Here is an 18865-nt window from a genome sequence, read left to right on the forward strand (position 1 = left end):
CTCTAATGACAATAAGTGATTATTCAATATTACCTCCCCTACACTGCTTTGTGACTGGTCAAAAATCAAGTTGACAGCAAATTTACCTGCTTTCAAACCATAAAACTAACTCCAGCATCCATTCACTTGTATATTCACAGCAGTATACCTCCACTCCTTAATATCAATAAAACCAGTCAACTTACCAGCATCAAGCCTAATCTATATAATATTTTCACTGCGTATGGACAACAAGCCGCAAGAATAATCAAGTCAACAAGCACCACGCAGGAACTAAAGACAGCGACAGAGATTATATTACCAGGGCTGAAGGAGAAATAGAACGAACTGTAAACTGAGATATACAAAAAGAGACAAGAAAACAGCGCACCAATAGCCTTATCGAACAAAACAGAGGACATAAAACAAAACTGTCTGAATCCATGATGCGTCCTTTTCTTTTCTCGGGCCTAATATACACCATGACAAACCAGTTACAGTAGAATTGAGCCAGCTCAAGTATAGATGCAAACCGAAAGCTGACAGGAACGAATCCATAGCGGTGCGGAATAATGAAGATAAAAGCATGGATAGATAGATGGGTGGGGACAGGGGAAGACAGGATGCTATGGAGAAGGGGGGCTATTGAAGGGCTGGAATAAATAAAAAGAAAAGAAACATGATGCTCGTGCAAATGCTTCATGATGAGGCCGTCCATATCATTCACAGGGGGTGTGAAAAAGACAAAAAAGAAAAACAAATCCAAGTTGGACACAGTTATAGTCTCAAGGCGTCCAGAATTTTCTTGGCCATCTCGCGGTATTGCCACATTCCTCCTGCGACCTTCTTGAACTGGATACCGTGAAGCGAGAACAGGGGAACCTTCACGATGAGGATCTCAAATCGAAGAATCAGGTTCTCTCCGGTATCGCTCTGGACACGGGTCGTGGTCTCTCCCACTACACGCTCGCCCACGGCTAAGTTGTCGCGAGGACCAACGTAATCGTCAGATGCATCCGAGTTGGAAACGAAGCTACGGTCCGGCGGAGCCCGGGTCCGACGCGGTGTTCTGGGGGTGTGGCGATTCTCTTCCTTGCCCTCGTCGTGGTTCAACAGCCCGCCGAAACTGATCCGTCGTCGGTGGTTCGAAACATGGCCCTGTCGGTCAGGGCTGGGCGGCGCCGCGTCCGTCACCTTTTCCAAGTCAATACTGGGCGCGTGGCGGCAGCTAAACCCTCCCTTGATCTCAACGTAGTCCACAGAAAGTTGCTTAAGTACTCGAATAATGTCCGCGCGGATGACGGGCAGGGGCTTGCTGCTGGTTGTGGACACACTAAACAGTCCCTTGAGGTACACCGGTTTCGACAGATCCTCGCCCTCGTTCGCACTCTCCAGGGCCGTCCCCGCCCCGGAGATGTCCGCATCGGTCTCCTCGGGAACGTTGGCTTCCCGGGCAGCCTCTCGCCGCGCGCGTCGTGCCTGGATACTTTCCCGGCGGGCGTGGCCAAGCGACATGGTCCGGGAGGCGTGCGTACGGCCGGTCGACCTCGAGTCCTTCGAAGGGGTCTGATCTTTAGGTACGTTCGCATTGTGATCTGACCCGCTGCTCGGGGGCGGCTGTCCAATAGTGTCCGTGTCGTTTCTTCGTGCCGTCCTTCGGGCGCGGTAATCGGCGGAGTTGACGCTGGTCGATCTCTCGAGAAACTTGTTGGACCGCGAGGCCGGCTCTGCCGATCCGGGGGCGAGGAGATCTTGCTGCGGCTGACTGCCACTGGCTGGCGGGATGGCCGTAGGGGAGGGGTCGGCACGTCTGGTCTTCCTCATGCTGAATCCTCTAGACAAGGGCGAGGCCGAATCGGCAGGGGGCTGAACGCTCAAGGACGGCGCATGGGGGCTGCTCATTCTTCCGCGTTCGGGGTCGCGGCCGCGCTCCTTCGTCTTGCGGGTGCTGAACCGCCTCAGAATTCCCGCGGCGGTACTCTCCTTCTTGGCCGGAGTCTCGGGTTGCGACGCCGGTGGAGCAGGTGACGCCTGTCCCGGAGGAGCCAAGTTAAGATTCTTGATTCCATCGGCCATGTCGTCGTCCCCATGGGTCCTTGCACGGGGACGAGTGCGCCTTCCGACATCCTTTTCTCCCGGGACCTGATATTGGTTCGTATGGGCCGCTTCGGGAGCGGGTAGATCTGGCATCTGAAGCATGGCATCTCCGGCCGCCTGCGGCACGCCGAGAGCACCGGGGTTGGTCTCGGCCCTTTCTCTGTCCAGCTTCTCTTTCACTAGGTAGTAGATCGACAGCAACGGGCTGTATGCATTCAAGGGATCAGACCCCAGTTGGACCGCCTCCGCAGACGGGGCTGACAATGTATCCCTGCTAGCCGAATTGCGCCGTTTGTAGAAGTCGAACATGCCGCGCTTCTTCTCGCCGTGGCTCGGTGGAGGGTGGTCGCGAATGTTCATCTTGACGGCATGTTGGTAGTCCTCCGACTCAATGACCTTCGTGAGTTGCGTGGTAATGTAGTCTGCAGGACCAAAATCAAATCCTGTCATCTTCTCGATAACGTCTGGGTCCAAGGGCAGTTGTAACGGCTCGCGGTGGGGGAGGTTGTTATCGGGAGCGCCGTTGAATCCCTTATTCATCCACGGGTGATTCATGATCTCCGCCAAGCTTGCGCGCTGCTTGGGATCGGTGACCAACATGCGCGAAATGATGTGACGGCACTCTGCGGAAAAGCGACTGCATTAGTATCATGAGAAATTTCCATTAGCCTGTAGTGGGCAAAAACATACCTGCCGTCAGTCCAGGGGGATACTCGAACACGCCCTGCTTGATCTTGGCATGCAGCTTGGGCATACTTTGATCATCAAAAGGCACCTTCCCGCAGACCAAAACGTAAAGAACAATTCCAAAACTCCAAACATCCACCTCGGGGCCAGTGTACTGTCGCGCCTGCAGCAATTCGGGGGCGGCAAAATAAAGACTGCCACAGAAGGTCTTCAGAAGGCTTCTCGGGGAAAAGAGGTTGCTGAGACCGAAGTCAATGATCTTGATGTCGCCGGTTTTGCTGATGAGAATGTTCTCGATCTTCAAGTCACGGTGCACGATGCTATTCCGGTGGCAGTAGTCCAGCGCACTTGCGATCTGACGGGCGAACTTTCGCGCCTGTTTCTCCTTTAATTTCCCATGGGAAATAATATAATCGAGCATCTGCCCGCCATTGACGAGCTCGAACAGCATGTACCAGTGATAATTGGTCCGGACCACATCTCGCATGCCACAGATATACGGGTGATTGACGAGACTGACAATGGCGGCCTCGCGGGCCGTCCGGATTTCCTTGGAGCGATCCGCTCTCTCCGCCTCGCGAGAGCTGCGATGTTCCTCCGTCGATTGCCTGGGGACGATCTTGACAGCCACCTAGAAAGAGAAGCATCATTAGCATTCGACTTAACACGGTAAATTGCACCCAAGAAGACAAAAAAAAACTCACCTGTTCTCCGGTCTCCATGTTTTTCCCTACTTTGACCTTGCCCATACTCCCTGCACCTAACGTCTTGCCCAGCGTCCACTGGCCGGAGGGCGTCGTGATCGTTGTGCGACGCTTCGACGGCACCGGATTCATCGGGTGCAGTCGCGAGCCGGGAACAGGTTGGGACGGAGCCGCAGCAGCGTCGGCCCCGACGGGCCCTGCGGCAGCCATATCGATGCTATTTCTTTGATGACCCTGGACGGACAGGTTGCGATGGTGTTTGTTGGAAGATGAATCGGAGCGGTAGGAGGTGGTGGGACGTTCCTGGGAGCGTTCCTTGGAGCTGCTCCGACGGGCGGGAGGCGGTTGGGCAGCTCTCGAAGCCTCGTAATCCCGACGGGCTAAGTTGTCAAACAGCGCTTGATTCGAAGGCGGGCGGCGATCATGAGAATGCGATTTGGAGTGGGAATGAGAATAGTAATTCTGCGACGGAGGATGAGGCTGTTGCGAGGGGGATTGGTTGGCAGTGGCCGGCCGGACTGCGACGCTTCGAGTTCGGTGAGGAGTATCGGATTGCACGGGGCGATAGGAGGGAGGTCGGGAGGAGGTGGATTGGCTGCGGACGACCGACGGCGACGCACTGGACGGAGCAGCGGTGGACATCACGATCAGAGAGAGAGAGGGAGAGGGAGGATGGAGAGGAAATGAGCAAAACAATAGAATAAAATCAAATAAAATAAAGGATGGTAAAAAAAAAAAAAAAAAAAAAAAAAAAAAAAAAAACAAGCAAAGCCAATAATCCCCAAGCCACTTCACTCACAGCCAGGGGGCAGGGAGTGTCTAGCCCGAGACAGGAGAATGGGATTTAGTGGTTCGCGTGGAGAGAGCGAAAGAGCGAGCGAAGGCAAGTGACAGTCGGTCGGGGAGGCGGGGAAGTTGGCGTTGGCTGACAACCGGCCAGGCTGATGCCCCATGTACTTGACTGAGCCAACAAGGGGATTATTATTGTGAATGAAGATGAGACCGTTCGAGGGAGATGAAGGTGGGGACGAGGACTGCGGAGGAAGAGAAAGAAAGAGAGAGAGAGAGAGAGAGAGAAAGGAAGAGAGAAAGGTGGTTGTTGATAGTCGAAAGCAAGCAAGAAAGAGGGAAAGAGACGGCACGGGGGCCGCAACCAGAGGAGGCTGGTCACTCGTATTGGCCGGGATGAGGGATATCCAGGTATTCTTACGAGAAATCGTTGGAAATAACTAGTATAAATAAATATTATAATCCTAATGCTAAAAATGTCCACCCCCATTCCCTCGCGAGACATTCCTCGCCGGATGGATCTAGAGAATGAGGGACGAGACCCATCGTGCCAATCTTAATCTTACGCATCAAACACCACGAGCGATCGTCTCTCATTTCCCAGCTCGACCGCCGTTACGTCAGACCTGGCGTTCTTAATATAGCAGTTGTAGGGAGATCAACCTTATCTGACTGACAGAGAGACTTTCACCTACGGAGTAGTATAGCATCCATACTGTCTATTGCAGACCTCTACGGAGCACGTCCAGATGGTCATACAGTTTTGCCCCTTTTCTGTACGCCAGCCACCGACAAAAGCAAAAAAGAAACACCTGCATCGCCAGCCCGAGAAAAGAAAAACAAAAAAGAAATCGATCCCGGTGCGACTCGAACGCACAACCGCTAGCACCGGAAGCTAGCGCGCTACCATTGCGCCACGAGACCCGATTGATGACGGTTCGGCGGGACTTTGTATCCATTACCTTTGGGAACTAATCTGCCGCCACTCGTGGCGGTGCGGAGTCTCGAGTCTCGTCGCATCGGCAAGGCGACCGACTCCGAGCAGCGTCACTGCAACTCCCGTCATTGCGATCACCACCACTCGGTCTCGGTCTACTTAGTAGACCAATCTTTAGCCTACAGACCGCTCGCTCCGGAATTAATCTACTCGGGTAGGTCTCATTTCCCCCTCGAGTGTCCATGCCCTCGCATCCTAACGATACGTCATCACCTAGATCGCGATCAGATACATAATATGACCGCGCCGTAACCTGCCTTCGCATCCCCCCGCAATGGCCGCCAAACGAACTCGCGCAGCCTTCGAGGCTGATCTACAAGCGCATCAGTCCCCCTACGCCTTCTTCGGAACTCCTCTTCCCCCGCTGGATGATCGCGTCCGCGACGATGGCTCCTACGAGCCCATCTGGAAACAGGAGGTGACCGACGACCGGGGAAGGAAACGCCTGCACGGCGCCTTCACCGGTGGTTTCAGTGCCGGGTGAGCTCACGATTCGTCGATCGCGTTGGACAGCACACTAAAATGTGGCCCCGTCTTTTTCCAGGTACTTCAACACCGTCGGTTCGAAGGACGGTTGGGCCCCGACGGCCTTCGTGTCGTCGCGCCAGAACCGAGCAAAGCCCGCTCAGCAGCAGCGACCGGAGGATTTCATGGATGAGGATGACATCCGGGAGGCAGAGGAAGCGCGGCAGATTGAAACCACGAACGACTTTGCCGGATTTGGATCTACCGAGACGGATGCCACCCGTCGAGGAGGGTTGATGGACCTGCTCAAAACCAGCGGTGAAACGATGGGCGTTAAACTGCTGAAGAAAATGGGCTGGAGGGAAGGCCAAGGAATCGGTCCCAAGGTGCGACGTACGGCCGATCTAGGAGAAGCATTGGGCTCCAAGGGCGCCGAGGCCGACAAGACGTATCTGTTCGCCCCGGAAAATCCGCCGATGGTGGCCTTCATACATAAGACAGATCACAAGGGACTCGGGTTCGAGGGAGAATCTCGTTTAGAGTCCCGCAAGGATGGAGGCGATGCATCGGAGGACGAGGATCAGTTTTTCGGTCGACGACTCATAGGTCCGGGCAAGGCCAAGCAGCCCAAGGCCAAGGAACCTCGGCGTGGAGCTTTCGGCGTGGGCGTGTTGAATGACACCGGGTCGGACGACGATGATCCATACTCGCTAGGGCCACAGATCTCCTACAACCGAGTCATCGGGGGGGACAAGAAGAAGAAAAAGAAGAGCTCCACCGATATTGGCAAACCCGCCATATCGTCCTCCAACCCTCTTTTCAACAACAAGCCGGTCTTTATATCTAAGAAAGCGATTGCGGCCAAAAGCTCCGCCGGTTTTCGCAAATGCCATGACGGGCGTTTACCCTTGGAAGGGTTTCTCCTCGCCGACGGCATCTCAGGCCTCTCCATCTCGTCCCAGGAGAAGAAATACGCGCCGCCTGAAATCCCCAAAGACTGGAAGTCTAGTAAAGCACCGACAACGGAAAGGAACAATAGCGACTACGTCTCCACGGCAGAAGCAGCCAAGGCATCTTCGCTGGATCCCGCATCCAGAGCTGCGCTCTTGGGCGAGGCCCAGCTACCCGGGAAATCCATCTTCGATTGGATGACCCCGGAGGCTCGGGAGAGGATTGTGAAGCTTACGGGGAAAACCAATCTACCGCCGGCCTTGGGCGAGAAAGCGCCGAAGGGATTTGAACTGTCCAATTCGCAGAAGCGCAAGGACATGTGGGATCTTGTCCCCAAACTGGACAAGCAAATCGCCGTGCAGGCGTTGACCAGAGCGGCGAGTGGCTGGATGCCATACTCCGAGGACCAGAACAAACGCTCGCGATATCGGACATTCCTGGAAGTGCGAGCCGAGCTTCGAGATACGCTGCCCGAGCGGGTTCCTGGCTCGACCACCGACGAGTGGGTTGCGGAACTCCACGAGTTTACGCGAGCAGCGGAGGTCTTCAAACCCATGTCCGGGTTGATGGCCTCGCGGTTTACGTCCGCATCCTCCGGGCCAAAGGGGTCTGCAGATGAGTCCGACCCTTCTGCGACCGACTCACCACTGAGCAAACCGGCCGAGAAGCCTGAGGACCCGGCCGTAGCGGCCGCGAAGATTGGAATGTTTGGGCCGATGACTCGACGCACCGTTTCGTTCTACCCCTCACGTCTCTTGTGTAAGCGGTTCAATGTGAAACCTCCAGACCATGTGCAACTTGACCCGGCCACACAGCCGGGACGAGCGGAACCCATGCCGGGCGGACGCTTCGAGTCGGCGGGGTACCAGACCGATTCTCGTCCCAAGGAATTGGTCTCCCAGGATGTGATGAGCCAGCTGATGCTGGAGACGGGCGGGTCTAGTGCCTCGGGCGCAGGAGCACCTGCAGAGGCAGAGAAACGCCCACCGGTGGTGATGGAACCGGAGCGCAACGATGCCCTGGAGACAGAGCGACCGGGAGAGGCGGTCTTCAAGGCGATTTTTGGCAGCGACGATGAGGATGAAGAGGACTGAGTGAATTGCGCAACCTTTTTTGTAGCTAAGGGGGCACGAGGAATCGATATTCACCGAGTCAAAATAGAATTCAACGGCTTCAATAGCTTAGTCGCGTCTTCCCTGGCCTTGGAGGAACGAGGATCTGCAGCTAAACGACGGTTACACGACAGAGGTACATCGATCTGGGGGTCGAAGACGGTGTGCAGTCGGGATTGGGCGACAACCGGCGGTCTAGTCCGTATATTGGAAGAGAATAGAACTGTCGTAAAGATGAAAGGCATTATTCAGTGATGATGAATAGTCCCGATTCGCAAGAGTCAGCGATCGGAAGTGGAGGCCGCGTGGTTGCGGAGGTGGAAACTAACGGTCTTTGAGTTTATTAAAGGATGCTGTAAACTTCCCCTCACGCCGTTCTCTCCCCTCCTTTCTTTTCCTTTCTCCCTCAACTTCTGCTCCTCCATCACTCCATCCTCGAGTCGCCCATCGGCCGCAATTGCTTCCCTCTCATCGCCGGCAGCGTCATGCCAGCGTCCCCATAGCCACTAATCTATACTTGCTCCACTCCAAATCATACGATTTCCACCGCGGACGGGACCGTCGATCTATCGCCATCGCGGCCCTCCTCTGACCCCCAACCCTTCTTCTACTCTTCCCTCTTACTACTGTGGGGGTTTCAGGAACTGATAGTGTTTATCTGGCTGATGGAGTCTCGTCGATCCTCGATCCTGTCAAGATGGTGAGTGCTGTTCGTTTTTCTTTGTCTCCGGGCCTCAATCGATCATCATTATGGTGTCGTACGTCATCCGTAGCCTGCAGCCCGCATGCAGAATCCGGCGCCCTTCTACTTGTCGCAAGTCGATTTTTCTGGGATAGATCCCACCGACAATCTGTCTGTCGCTGTACATTACATCTAACCTTGACTTTGCGCCTGCAGGGTTGCTGTTTTTCCTCGCCTCGTCGTGACGAGACCGACTCGCAATATTCCTCGCAAGTAGTCGCAGAAGAACGTCGGTCAGAATCAACACCTCGACCTTCCCATGTGACTCCGAATCCAAATATTCCGTCCGCTTCTTCGGCTGCTGCCCGACGACGCTCGTCGAGCCAGTTTGCGTTGAGCGAGCACTTCAACGCCCCTATTCGCCGTCATGTGTGGTATAGCAAGCGTCGGCTGTGGAGCCGGGCGCAGTTGGATCAGGAGCGCAAGGATTTCTTCGAGACCAGAGTGACAGGTCGTCCAGAGGTCTGGGCCGCTTTATCGACAGCACTAGTCTTGATGCGCGCCGACGATCTCGCGACCGCCCAGAGCATCATCGATGCCGCCGGGATAACGGTGCCCACGGGGGATCCCTGTCAGGGCTGCTACGACGAGCAGGGGGCACTGTATCGCCTGCCTCAGTGCATCGTCAGTGACCCAGAAAACATGGCGCGAGCGAGATCCAGCGGCGAGATAGATGAGGGGGACGACGACTTCGACACCGAAGACGGCAAATTGTCGGCGGACGAAGCCTCCGGCGACGAACTGATCACGGAAGAACTCGAACGGCGCAGGGACGAAAAAGGCAAAACCCGGGAGCGAGATCTGATCTGTGTTAAAGCACGACTCAGCGACAGGGGTGGACCCGACGTGGTCGTGGCCGTCGGAAATGCACAGAATGTGGGTTTTATTGCCCGGAAGGTGCAGCAAGAAGCAAGGGTACGTCACCCAGCCTACGTAAGGGTTCGATTGGATTAAGTCGCGGCAAGCTGACGTGTAACATCTGGAACACCGTGCAGATTCCCAGGAGTCACCGTGTTCGCATCGCTTACTTGGGCAAGATGCTCAAGGAGAATTCCACCTTGACCGAGCAAGGATGGACACCAGGCCATGTGGTCAACGCATTGGTAGCGATCAGGCATTGATCCTGAAACCACCTGGTTGACCGTCTAGGTGCAGACGAGCAGCTTCTTTGCTGTTTGTTCTGGACTCGGCCCCTACCATCCAGGCATCCCCTGCATACAACACAACGTGAACAACCAATCACCCAATTCATCCCACCCTCGCGACCCCTCTAATACCCAACGAATATCTAATGATGATTGACTCGATGATTCCCGGCGTTATTTCTGCGCATAATACCCATGCTTTGCCTTTTCCCTTTTCATATCTCTCTAATTTTGCGCCTCCTTTCCTTGTCAATCTAGCTGTCCGATCCCAGTCCTTGACAATGCCAGTACTATCCTTCATTCTCTGTTTGACTGTCGCTCATTTCGTGTCTCTTTTGTGGTACGACTGGACTTGCTTGCGATTTCTTGAACCGTCGATTTCGTCCAATTTTAGCAGGTGGATTTTTGTTCTGGTGCTTGTCACTGCTTCTATTGCTTTTCTAGCGCTTTCTTAGTTAGCTATTTACACGCATGCATGTATGTATGTACTGTCTACAGCCAATCAATGATGAATTTAAGGTCTTTAGCTTGGGATTTTGCCTATGGAACACATCAACCTTTTCATATAGGCTGTGTTGGCATGAATTCGTGCATCGTATGCTTCTAGATTAACAGAAAACATAACCGCGGCCAAACAAAAAAAAAAGGATGTTCTGTCTTCCATCTCTAGTTCCTCTCTAGTTTAGATAGAGCAATGAAACCAAGGAATAATAGAAGGGAAGCAAAAAGAATGCATCATCCGTGAATCGAACACGGGCCTCGTCGATGGCAACGACGAATTCTACCACTAGACCAATGATGCGGTGGTAACGGACCAGATTGAATTCTGATTCGCTGCTTGTTTTTGGGTTTCTGGAATTGATCTATCAGCCTTCAGTTCGGAGGCTCCTGTTCAGCGCCAGGAACCCTAATCATGTTCAGGTCCTTGGGAATAAAACTCGATTGTAGGTGGTCTGGGGGTCTTATATAGACAGAGTGGTCAAGTATTAAAAAGACATGTCGTATATATCCGAATGGGAAAAAGACAGTCAGACAAAGCCAAACCGTGACTTTGAGTGCTTTGAACCAATATATATAAATATGTATATATCTATTTTCTTATATCTTATATTTTGTAGGAAATTGGCAGAGGGGGGTGGTCCACGATAGAACAATTCAATTGACTAGAAAACAGATAGATGAAAGGTTGTTAAAGATGAAGCTTTAGATACACGCAGAAAGGCCCTATTTATGCTGATCAAGGCGGTGATCAACTAATAGAACCTCCCATAAAACATGATCGAATGACATCATCTTGGGATAGGTCAGCGGAACGCTCCGGTAGGCATCCGGAATCTCGCTGAATTCCTACATATTTCCCAGTACACAACAAACAGTTTATAGACAGACTACAGGATCCCCGAGCTCTAGTAATACATCTATGCAAGGAAACCAAGTCACAAGTGTCAGGCCTCGACCACCTGGCTGCCCCTTACTCCTAGCCCTACAGTTGGGCCGATTGTAGGACCCATGGCGAGGGAGGGAGGGCCCCTGTGATCACCAGTGGCGGCGGAGGAGGAGGAGGAGGAGGAGGAGGAGGAGGAGGAGGAGGAGGAGGAGGAAAAGGCTTTCAGCCACGCCGCATGAATCCGACCCACGTACTTCCGGGCATATTGCTCGTCGACCGCGGGAGCCGGATGATGATCCTTGGTACCGAAGACGTGCGCTCCAACCCGGATGCCCTTGAACATGCCTGCGGCGCTTTTTTCGGTACAGCCGTCGATCACGGCCGCGATGCGGGCCAGCGAGCCCTTGGGCTGCGTGGTCGCATGGTCCAGGGCCTTCTGTCGCCAGGTGGAAAACGGGAGAATCGGCTGGCCGGATCCGACGGTAGTAGTGGTGGCCAGGAGCTGGAAAAAGCAGTGGAAGCTCGGGGCGTGAGGGTTCGTGAAGTCGAAATCGTGCCCGATTCGGCCTCGCTCTTGGGTTGCTACCGTCACGACGACCTGGGCTAGATAGTCGACTGGGAGAATGATCGAGAGGTCCGCGTCTAACGAGGGGAAACTGCCCATTTCCAGACTCCCGACGATGAGATTGTGCAGGAAATCACCCCGGTCGAGTCGGAAGTGGCCGGTGGAGGCGGCGGCCGTGATGAATGGCAAGCGGTACACGGAGGCGTGGGCGCCGCGCCAACGCGCCGCGGCCACCATCCGCTCCGCCGTGAACTTCGAGGTGGCGTAGCAGTACTCGAGCTCGTCAGGGGGGATATCGTAGCCGGAATGGAGGGGCAGGGTGGCGACCGTGGAGATGAGATGGATGGCTTTACCCCGGCCCGTGGCGGCGAGACGGAGCACCTCGTGCGTGCTGATGATATTGGGGCCTAGATAGTCGGCCAGGGGAAGCATCCAGTCGACGAGACCGCTGGCATGGAAGATGGCATCGACGCGGCCGGCCAGGTCGTGAAATGCCTGCTCTCCCAGCCCCAGCTGGAACTGGCTCACATCCCCAACCAGCGGACGGAGCTGGGACGCGTAGTCGGCCTTCCACAGGTCGTAGTGTTGAAGCATGCCCACGATGCGGTGCCGGGCGTGTTCGCGGCACTTGGCCCTCACGACGCAGTGGGTCACGATGCCTCGTTCGAGTAGGCCATGCACGATAAAGGCCCCGATAAAGCCCGTGGCCCCGGTGACCACGACTGACTGCGGGTGAGGTGGTGGGCTCTGAGCCGCGTTGTCGAATGTGAAGCTGGCGTCGAGACAGCCCTGACGGATGGCCGTGAGATTGAGGCCGGGAGAGTCCGCGGATGCCTCGGGCGAGGGCTTATCCACATGGCTGTCTGGCAGCTGGGACAATAAGAACCGGCTCAGGGCCGCCAGATTGGGGTTGATGAAGGCGATATTGGCCGAGAGGGTGAGGCCCACCAGCTTCCCCAGCTGGTTTCGAATCAAGATCGCCGTCAGCGAGTCGATGCCCACCTCGGCCAGAGGGCGCGAGACGTCGACCTCCCCCGGCTGCGAGATGCCCAGGGCCTTTGCCACCGTTTCTCGGACTGTCCGCAGCATGATGTCGGCGTGCTGCTCGCGGGGGGCTTGACGCAAGGCCTGGCGCAGATCGGGACTCCCCCGGCGCTTCCCTCTGCCATCGCGACGCAGCAGGGAATGCAGGAGTGGAGGGATGTCGCCGCGCTCCTGTAGGTAATGCTGGAGCCGTCCCAGATCGAGGGCGGCGGCCACGGTGAGGGCGCGGTGGCTGCGGACGGCCAGCTCCAGCAGCTGCAGCGATTCCTCCGGGGACAGCGGATCGAGGCCGAATTGACTGAGATGAGTCCGCGTTGCTTTGAGGGTCCCATCCGCCATTCCGCCGCCTGACAGGGTGCCGTATGCCACCGAGATGGCCGGCAGCCCCTGCGCCTGGCGTGCGTGCACGAGGGCGTCCAGAAAGGAGTTGGACGCCGCATAAATCGCCAGGCCCGGCATGCCCACCACGCCGGAGATGGAGGAGATCACCGCAAAGATGTCCAGATCCATCTGCCGGGTGGATTGATGGAGATGCCAGGCGCCATCTACCTTGGGCGCAAACGTCGTACCACACCGGTCCGGCGTCAACGTCGACAGGACGCCAGCATCCGCGACTCCGGCCGCGTGGAACACTCCACGCAGCGGCCGGTCTGCGTGGAACATGCCCATGACCGACTGGACGAAGTCCGGGTTAGCGATGTCGCCGGCGACGACGGTGGCTGTGGCACCCAGCCCGTTCAGCCGGTCAACCAACGCCGTGGCGCCCGGGGCTTCCATGCCACGGCGCGAGGTCAGCACCAGGTCGCGGACGCCGTGGGTGCGTGCCAGCCAGCAGGCCGCGCGCGCCCCGAGACCAGCCAGGCCGCCGGTGATGAGCACGGCGCCATCTGGCCGCAGGAGAGGCGGGCAGACTGGCTGCAGCGCCGGGGCAACGTGCTGCATGCGCGGAACGAACACCCTCCCCTGGCGCACGGCGCATTCGGGCTCGCGGTTCAGCATGAGCAACAGCGCCAGGGAGTTGGCGTCGACGTCGACGCTCTCCGCCCTCCGATCGAGATCGACCAGGCGCAAACGCAGGTCCGGATGCTCGCTCCGGACTGTACGCATCAGCCCCCACAGAGGTCCGGCCCCGAGTGCAGCAGGCTGATCGTGGACGCCGGTGCCCACGGCCTGGGCTGTGAGCCAGACCAAGGGCGGCGCAAATCCGGTCTGCGCGGCGGTTTGCAGCTGCGCCAGCGCCTTGATGGCGAAATCGCGCGATTGAGACAGAATGTCCGCGTCCGAGTCCCACAGACATAAGAGGCCATCGAGTCGCTCCGCCTCCCGGAGATCTTTCACGGCGCGCACTTGCATGCCGGCCTGCGACAGGGCGGTCCTCACGTCCCCAGCCCAGGACACTTCCCCGGCAGGGCGAAGGAGACCCCAAATGCCGCCGGGGTGAAGATTGCCCGTATTCACCGGACGCCAATCTATCTGAAACGCCTTGCTCTGGACGGTTCTCACGGTACTACCTCCCTCGCCCGGGGTGGCCGGACGGAGTCGCTGGCGTAGGAAGGCGTATGTTGGGAGTTCGACGCGTCGGCAATCGAAGGGTTCAAAGTAGGCTGGCCACGAGATGGGGACGTGCCGAACATGCAACTCAGCGAGGCTCTCCTGGACCACTGCGATGTCGTCCTTGTTGGGCTGGAGCGACGGCAGCCATGCCATGGGTTCATCGCGGTCAGTGAGACAAGCAGCGCCCATCCCGCATAGCACCGGTCGAGGCCCCAGCTCGAGAAAGACATTGACGCCGCTGTCAGCGAGGGTCTGGATGGCATCGCTGTAGTGGACCGCACTGCGCACCTGTCGGACCCAATACGACGGTTGCTCAAGCTGCCCCGGCTCGGCTGGCTTGCCAGTGAGTGTACTGACAATGCCCAGTGTCGGGGGCCGGAAGCTCACCGTCTCTGCCACGGCCTGGAAGTCCGACAACATGTCGTCCATGTGGTGGGAATGGAAGGCCCGCGCAACCCCGAGCATCGTGGACCGGCAGCCCCGTGCAGCAAAGTAGGCTGCGAGGCTGGTCAGCGCGTCCTTGTCCCCGGATATCACCGTCTGCAACGGGGTGTTGTGGCCGGCAATCGCCACCGTGTGGCCGGCGTCCAGGGTCTCAATGGCCTCCTCCACCTCCCGGACGCTCGCCTGGAGCGACAGCATACCCCCCCGGTCAGGAAGCGCCTGCATCAAGCCACTGCGTGCGGCCACGAGCCGGCAGGCATCGGACAAGTCCATCACCCCTGCGACGTGGGCGGCCGCCAGCTCCCCGATGCTGTGGCCGACGACGAGCGCCGGCTGCACGCCCCAGCTCTGCCACAGCCGCCAGAGGGCCACTTCCAGGGTGAAGAGGGCGGGCTGGGCGTATTCGGTGCGCTGCAGGAAAGCGGCGTCATCGCTGTCGCCGTCGGCCCACATGACGTCCAACAGGGGTCGCTCGAGCGCCTCGAAGTGGCTCGCGATCTCGTCGAGTGCTTCACGGAAGACCCGGAAGTGTTGAGCGAGACCCTTCCCCATGCCCGGCAGCTGGCTGCCCTGTCCAGTGAAAAGCATGGCGAGGCGAGGCTCTTGACTGGGGCCGCTGGGGGTGGTTACGGCGCCCCCGGGGGCAGCGAGACGGTCCAGCAACTCGGCCAGGTCCTGGGCCAGGACCACCGTCCGCCGCGAGAAATGGTTGCGCGACGTTGCCAACGAGTAGGCAACGTCCCCAAGACAATCCGTCGTCGTCTTGTCTCGGCTGAGGTGTTGGCGCAGCTTGTCGGCCTGCTGGCGGAGGGCCTCGTCGGTGTGACCCGAGAGCACAAAGGGCCATGCCTGGGACAACGGCACCGACGGTCTGCTATCAGCCATTGCCCCCCGTGGTGCTTCCTCGACGACGAGATGCGCATTCGTGCCGCCGATGCCGAATGCGCTGACGCCAGCTCGCCGCAGTCGGTCGTCCACCGGCATCCAGGGCCGACTGCTCTGCACCAGCGCCATGTTGGCGCCCTGCCAGTCCACCGCCGCCGTGGGCTCGCCGGCGTGCAGCGTGGGCGGCAGCGTGCGATGCTGCAGGGCCAAGAGCACCTTGATGAGCCCGACGAGGCCGGCGGGCGCCTGGGTGTGGCCGACGTTCGATTTCGCCGACCCGATCCACAGGGGATGATGCGTCCTGCCCCCGAAGACCTCGGCGAGCGCCACGCCCTCAACGGGGTCCCCCAGCTTGGTGCCGGTGCCGTGCGCTTCGACGTAGTCGATGTCGTCCGGCTGCAGGCCCGACGCCTCCAGCGCCGTGCGGATCAGACGCTGCTGCGCCGGGCCGTGTGGCACCGTGAGACCAGCACTGCGTCCGCCGTGATTGACGGCCGAGCCGCGAATTACCCCGTAGATGGTGTCGCTATCGCGCCGGGCATCGGACAGCCGCTTCAGCACGACGAGCGCGGCGCCTTCTGCAAGCCCCGTGCCCTGCGCATCCGCCGCGAAGGCGCGGCAGCGGCCGTCGGGGGACATGCCGCGCAATCGGCTGAACTCGACGTGCAGGCCCGGCGTGGGCATGTGCGAGACGGCGCCGGATACGGCCATATCGCATTCCCCCTGGCGGAGCGCCGTGCAGGCAAGGTGGGTCGTCACCAGCGAGGAGGAGCATGCCGTGTCCACCGTCAGGGTTGGGCCCTCGAGGCCGAGGACGTACGACAGGCGTCCGGACACGGTTCCAGCCGTGGTCCCAGTCCCCGTGTATCCTGTCAGGTCGGCCAAGCCGTGCACGTCGTTGTAACTGCTGCCGTGGACCATGCTGTCACTCAGGCCGATGAACACCCCCGTCTGGCTGCCGCGCAGCTGCTGAGTGGTATAGCCGGCGCGTTCGAGGCCTTCCCAGCACGTCTCCAGCATCATGGAGTGCGTCGGGTCAAGCCCTCGTGCCTCGAGCGGCGGGATACCGAAGAAAGAGGCGTCAAAGGAGGCAAAGGATGGGACAAACCCACCGGAGCGACAGTACGACTTGCCTGGGGTGTCCGGGTCGGCGTCGTAGATGGCATCGGCGTCCCAGCGGTCCCTGGGGACGGACGTGATGGCGTCTCCGCCTCGCTGGAGAAATTCCCAGAAGTCGGCGGCTGTGTTGATGTCACCCGGAAGTCGGCATGCCATGGAGACGACGGCAATGTCCTCATCGTTCCTGTGCCTCCTGCTGTTGTTGCTGCTGTTCTTGAAGTCATTCCGACTGGACGGCTCCGTGCCCGCCAGGTACGTGGCCAGGCTCTTGACAGTATAATGCTCAAAGAGCTTTGCAGGCGACACGCGGTGGCCCAGCAACTTCTCCAACTCCACCAGTACCCACATAAGACGTGCCGAGTCACCGCCCACCTGGAAGAAGTTGTCGTCCATCCCGATGCGTGCATGGCCCAGGATCTTCGACCAGATGGCCAGGATGCCGCGTTCGAGCTCTGTGGCTGCCCCTTCCGTGACCTCGATAATACCCTCCATCGGACTCGGTAGGGCCTTGTCGTCCAGCTTCCCATTCAGCGTCATCGGAAGTCCCCTGAGCTCGACAAAGAAGGCCGGCACCATGTAGCCCGGCAGGCGGTCCGCCAGCCATGGACGCAGGATGCTGTCCAGCGAGGCCTTGCCCCCAGTCTCTCGGCGCACGCAATACGCGGCCAGCTGTCCGTCTCGGTGGATCACCGCCGCTTCGGCGATATCCCCATGGTGGGCGATGGCTGCCTCGATATCGCCCAGTTCGATCCGATAGCCCCGGATCTTGACCTGGCTGTCCGCGCGGCCCAGCAGCTTCAGCTTCTGCGGAGCCACGAAACAAGCCAGGTCCCCCGTGCGGTACAGGCGTCCCTTGCCGAACGGGTTCCGGATGAAGTGGGACTTGGTGCGTTCCGGATTGTTGCGGTAGCCGCAGGCCACGCCGGCGCCGCCGATATAAAGCTCCCCGTGGCGGCCGAGCGGAACAGGGGTCAGGTCGTCCGCGAGCACGTAGACCTGGACATTGCCGAGGGGCTCGCCGATGAGCATGCCCTCGCCCTTCTGCACTCGCCAGGCGCTCGCGCATCCCGTGGCCTCGGTTGGGCCGTATGCGTTCCACACAGCGTCGCTGTAGTCGACCAATTTCTCCGCCACGTGGCCAGGCAGAGGCTCGCCGCCAGCGATGCTGGCCCGGAGCCGGGGCTGGCCACTCCAGCCCGCATGCAGCAGCATCTGCCAGCTCGTCGGGGTTGCGAGCAGCATCGTGACGGCGTGCGACTGCATCAGCCCCAGCAGCGCCCGAGCATCTTGGATGTGGGCCGACGGGGTAACAATGACCGTGGCCCCGGCGATGAGAGGGGTGAATAGCTCGTAGACGGCCATGTCGAAGGAAATGGAGCTGACGGCCAACAGCCGGTCCGCCTTGCTGCAGCCGATCCGCCGCTGCATGCCGATCAGGAAGTTGGTAACCGAACGGTGGCTGACTTCCACGCCCTTCGGGGCCCCGGTGGACCCGGAGGTATAGATGACATACGCGAGGTCGCTCGGCCAGACGTCGATGTCGAGGTTGGCGGAGTCGATGGCCAGATCCATCGTCCGTCGCACGGCGTCCATGCGCACGCATATCCCGCTCCACGGGGTCAGGGCCGCTAGCGCGCGCTCATTGGCAACGACGAGCTTGGGAACGGCATCTTCTATCATCAGGCTCATGCGCTTTGCCGGAAGGGCCGGGTCAATGGGCACGTAGGCGGCTCCGGACTTCAGCACCGCGACCAGCACGGCCACGAGGTCGACCGAGCGGTCTAGAGCCACGCCAACGAGATCGCCGCGCTTGATGCCTCGCTCTGCTAGGACGCGCGCAAGACGATTGGCGCGTGCGTTGAGCTCTCCATATGTCAGTGTTTGATCCCCACAGATGAGTGCGGTCTTGTCGAAATGGCTCGAGGCGGCCTGCTCGAGCAGCGGAGTTAGGGCATGTCCTAACGTGACGGCGTCCTTGGTGAGTTGGAATTCTTCGGTTGTAAGAACAGTCATGTTGGTATAAATCTTAAAAAAAAGAAATTTGAATTCGGGTGCAAGGCCAGGTGAGAAAATGAGGGAAGCAGTTAATATCAAGCTCTGGAGAAGATAAGCTGGGCAAGTTTACACCTCCCACTTCGCTGTTAGGGTTACATATATGGAAAACTTTAGACCACACATGGCATTGGTGAGGTACATTTC

General features: G+C 58.3%; 5 protein-coding genes and 2 non-coding genes across 7 annotated transcripts; 2 read left to right on the forward strand and 5 right to left on the reverse strand.

Annotated features, from left to right (window-relative positions):
* Window positions 1-312: 312 nt before the first annotated feature.
* Window positions 313-4139, reverse strand: kin1 (putative serine/threonine protein kinase Kin1). The gene is made up of 3 exons (XM_024855175.1): window positions 3468-4139; window positions 2767-3394; window positions 313-2699 (listed from the first exon to the last, which is right to left on the reverse strand). The coding sequence occupies exons 1-3, from the start codon at window positions 4107-4109 to the stop codon at window positions 757-759; spliced, it is 3213 nt and encodes a 1070-aa protein (XP_024699094.1). The 5' UTR covers window positions 4110-4139; the 3' UTR covers window positions 313-756.
* Window positions 4140-4896: 757 nt separating this feature from the next.
* Window positions 4897-5301, reverse strand: P170DRAFT_62458 (uncharacterized protein). Its single transcript, XM_024855306.1, has one exon. It carries the CDS (start codon window positions 5213-5215, stop codon window positions 4976-4978), a length of 240 nt encoding a protein of 79 aa, XP_024699095.1. The 5' UTR covers window positions 5216-5301; the 3' UTR covers window positions 4897-4975.
* On the reverse strand, window positions 5109-5180 carry P170DRAFT_t207. Its single transcript has one exon. It is a non-coding gene; the product is annotated as a tRNA-Arg (tRNA).
* A 169-nt stretch (window positions 5302-5470) lies between the features above and the next one.
* On the forward strand, window positions 5471-8082 carry P170DRAFT_441250 (putative G-patch domain protein). Its single transcript, XM_024850273.1, has one exon. The coding sequence runs from the start codon at window positions 5904-5906 to the stop codon at window positions 7761-7763; it is 1860 nt and encodes a 619-aa protein (XP_024699096.1). The 5' UTR covers window positions 5471-5903; the 3' UTR covers window positions 7764-8082.
* A 396-nt stretch (window positions 8083-8478) lies between these two features.
* Window positions 8479-9644, forward strand: P170DRAFT_430818 (putative ubiquitin domain protein; the record flags this gene model as incomplete). Its single annotated transcript, XM_024847982.1, has 3 exons — window positions 8479-8481; window positions 8680-9438; window positions 9519-9644. 3 exons carry the CDS (start codon window positions 8479-8481, stop codon window positions 9642-9644), a joined length of 888 nt encoding a protein of 295 aa, XP_024699097.1.
* Window positions 9645-10399: 755 nt separating this feature from the next.
* P170DRAFT_t206 lies at window positions 10400-10470 on the reverse strand. The gene has a single exon. It is a non-coding gene; the product is annotated as a tRNA-Gly (tRNA).
* A 491-nt stretch (window positions 10471-10961) lies between these two features.
* On the reverse strand, window positions 10962-18684 carry P170DRAFT_418130 (polyketide synthase). Its single transcript, XM_024847198.1, has one exon. The coding sequence runs from the start codon at window positions 18677-18679 to the stop codon at window positions 11114-11116; it is 7566 nt and encodes a 2521-aa protein (XP_024699098.1). The 5' UTR covers window positions 18680-18684; the 3' UTR covers window positions 10962-11113.
* Window positions 18685-18865: the final 181 nt, after the last annotated feature.

Source organism: Aspergillus steynii, assembly GCF_002849105.1.
Source record: "Aspergillus steynii IBT 23096 chromosome Unknown P170scaffold_10, whole genome shotgun sequence".
NCBI lineage: Eukaryota > Fungi > Ascomycota > Eurotiomycetes > Eurotiales > Aspergillaceae > Aspergillus > Aspergillus steynii.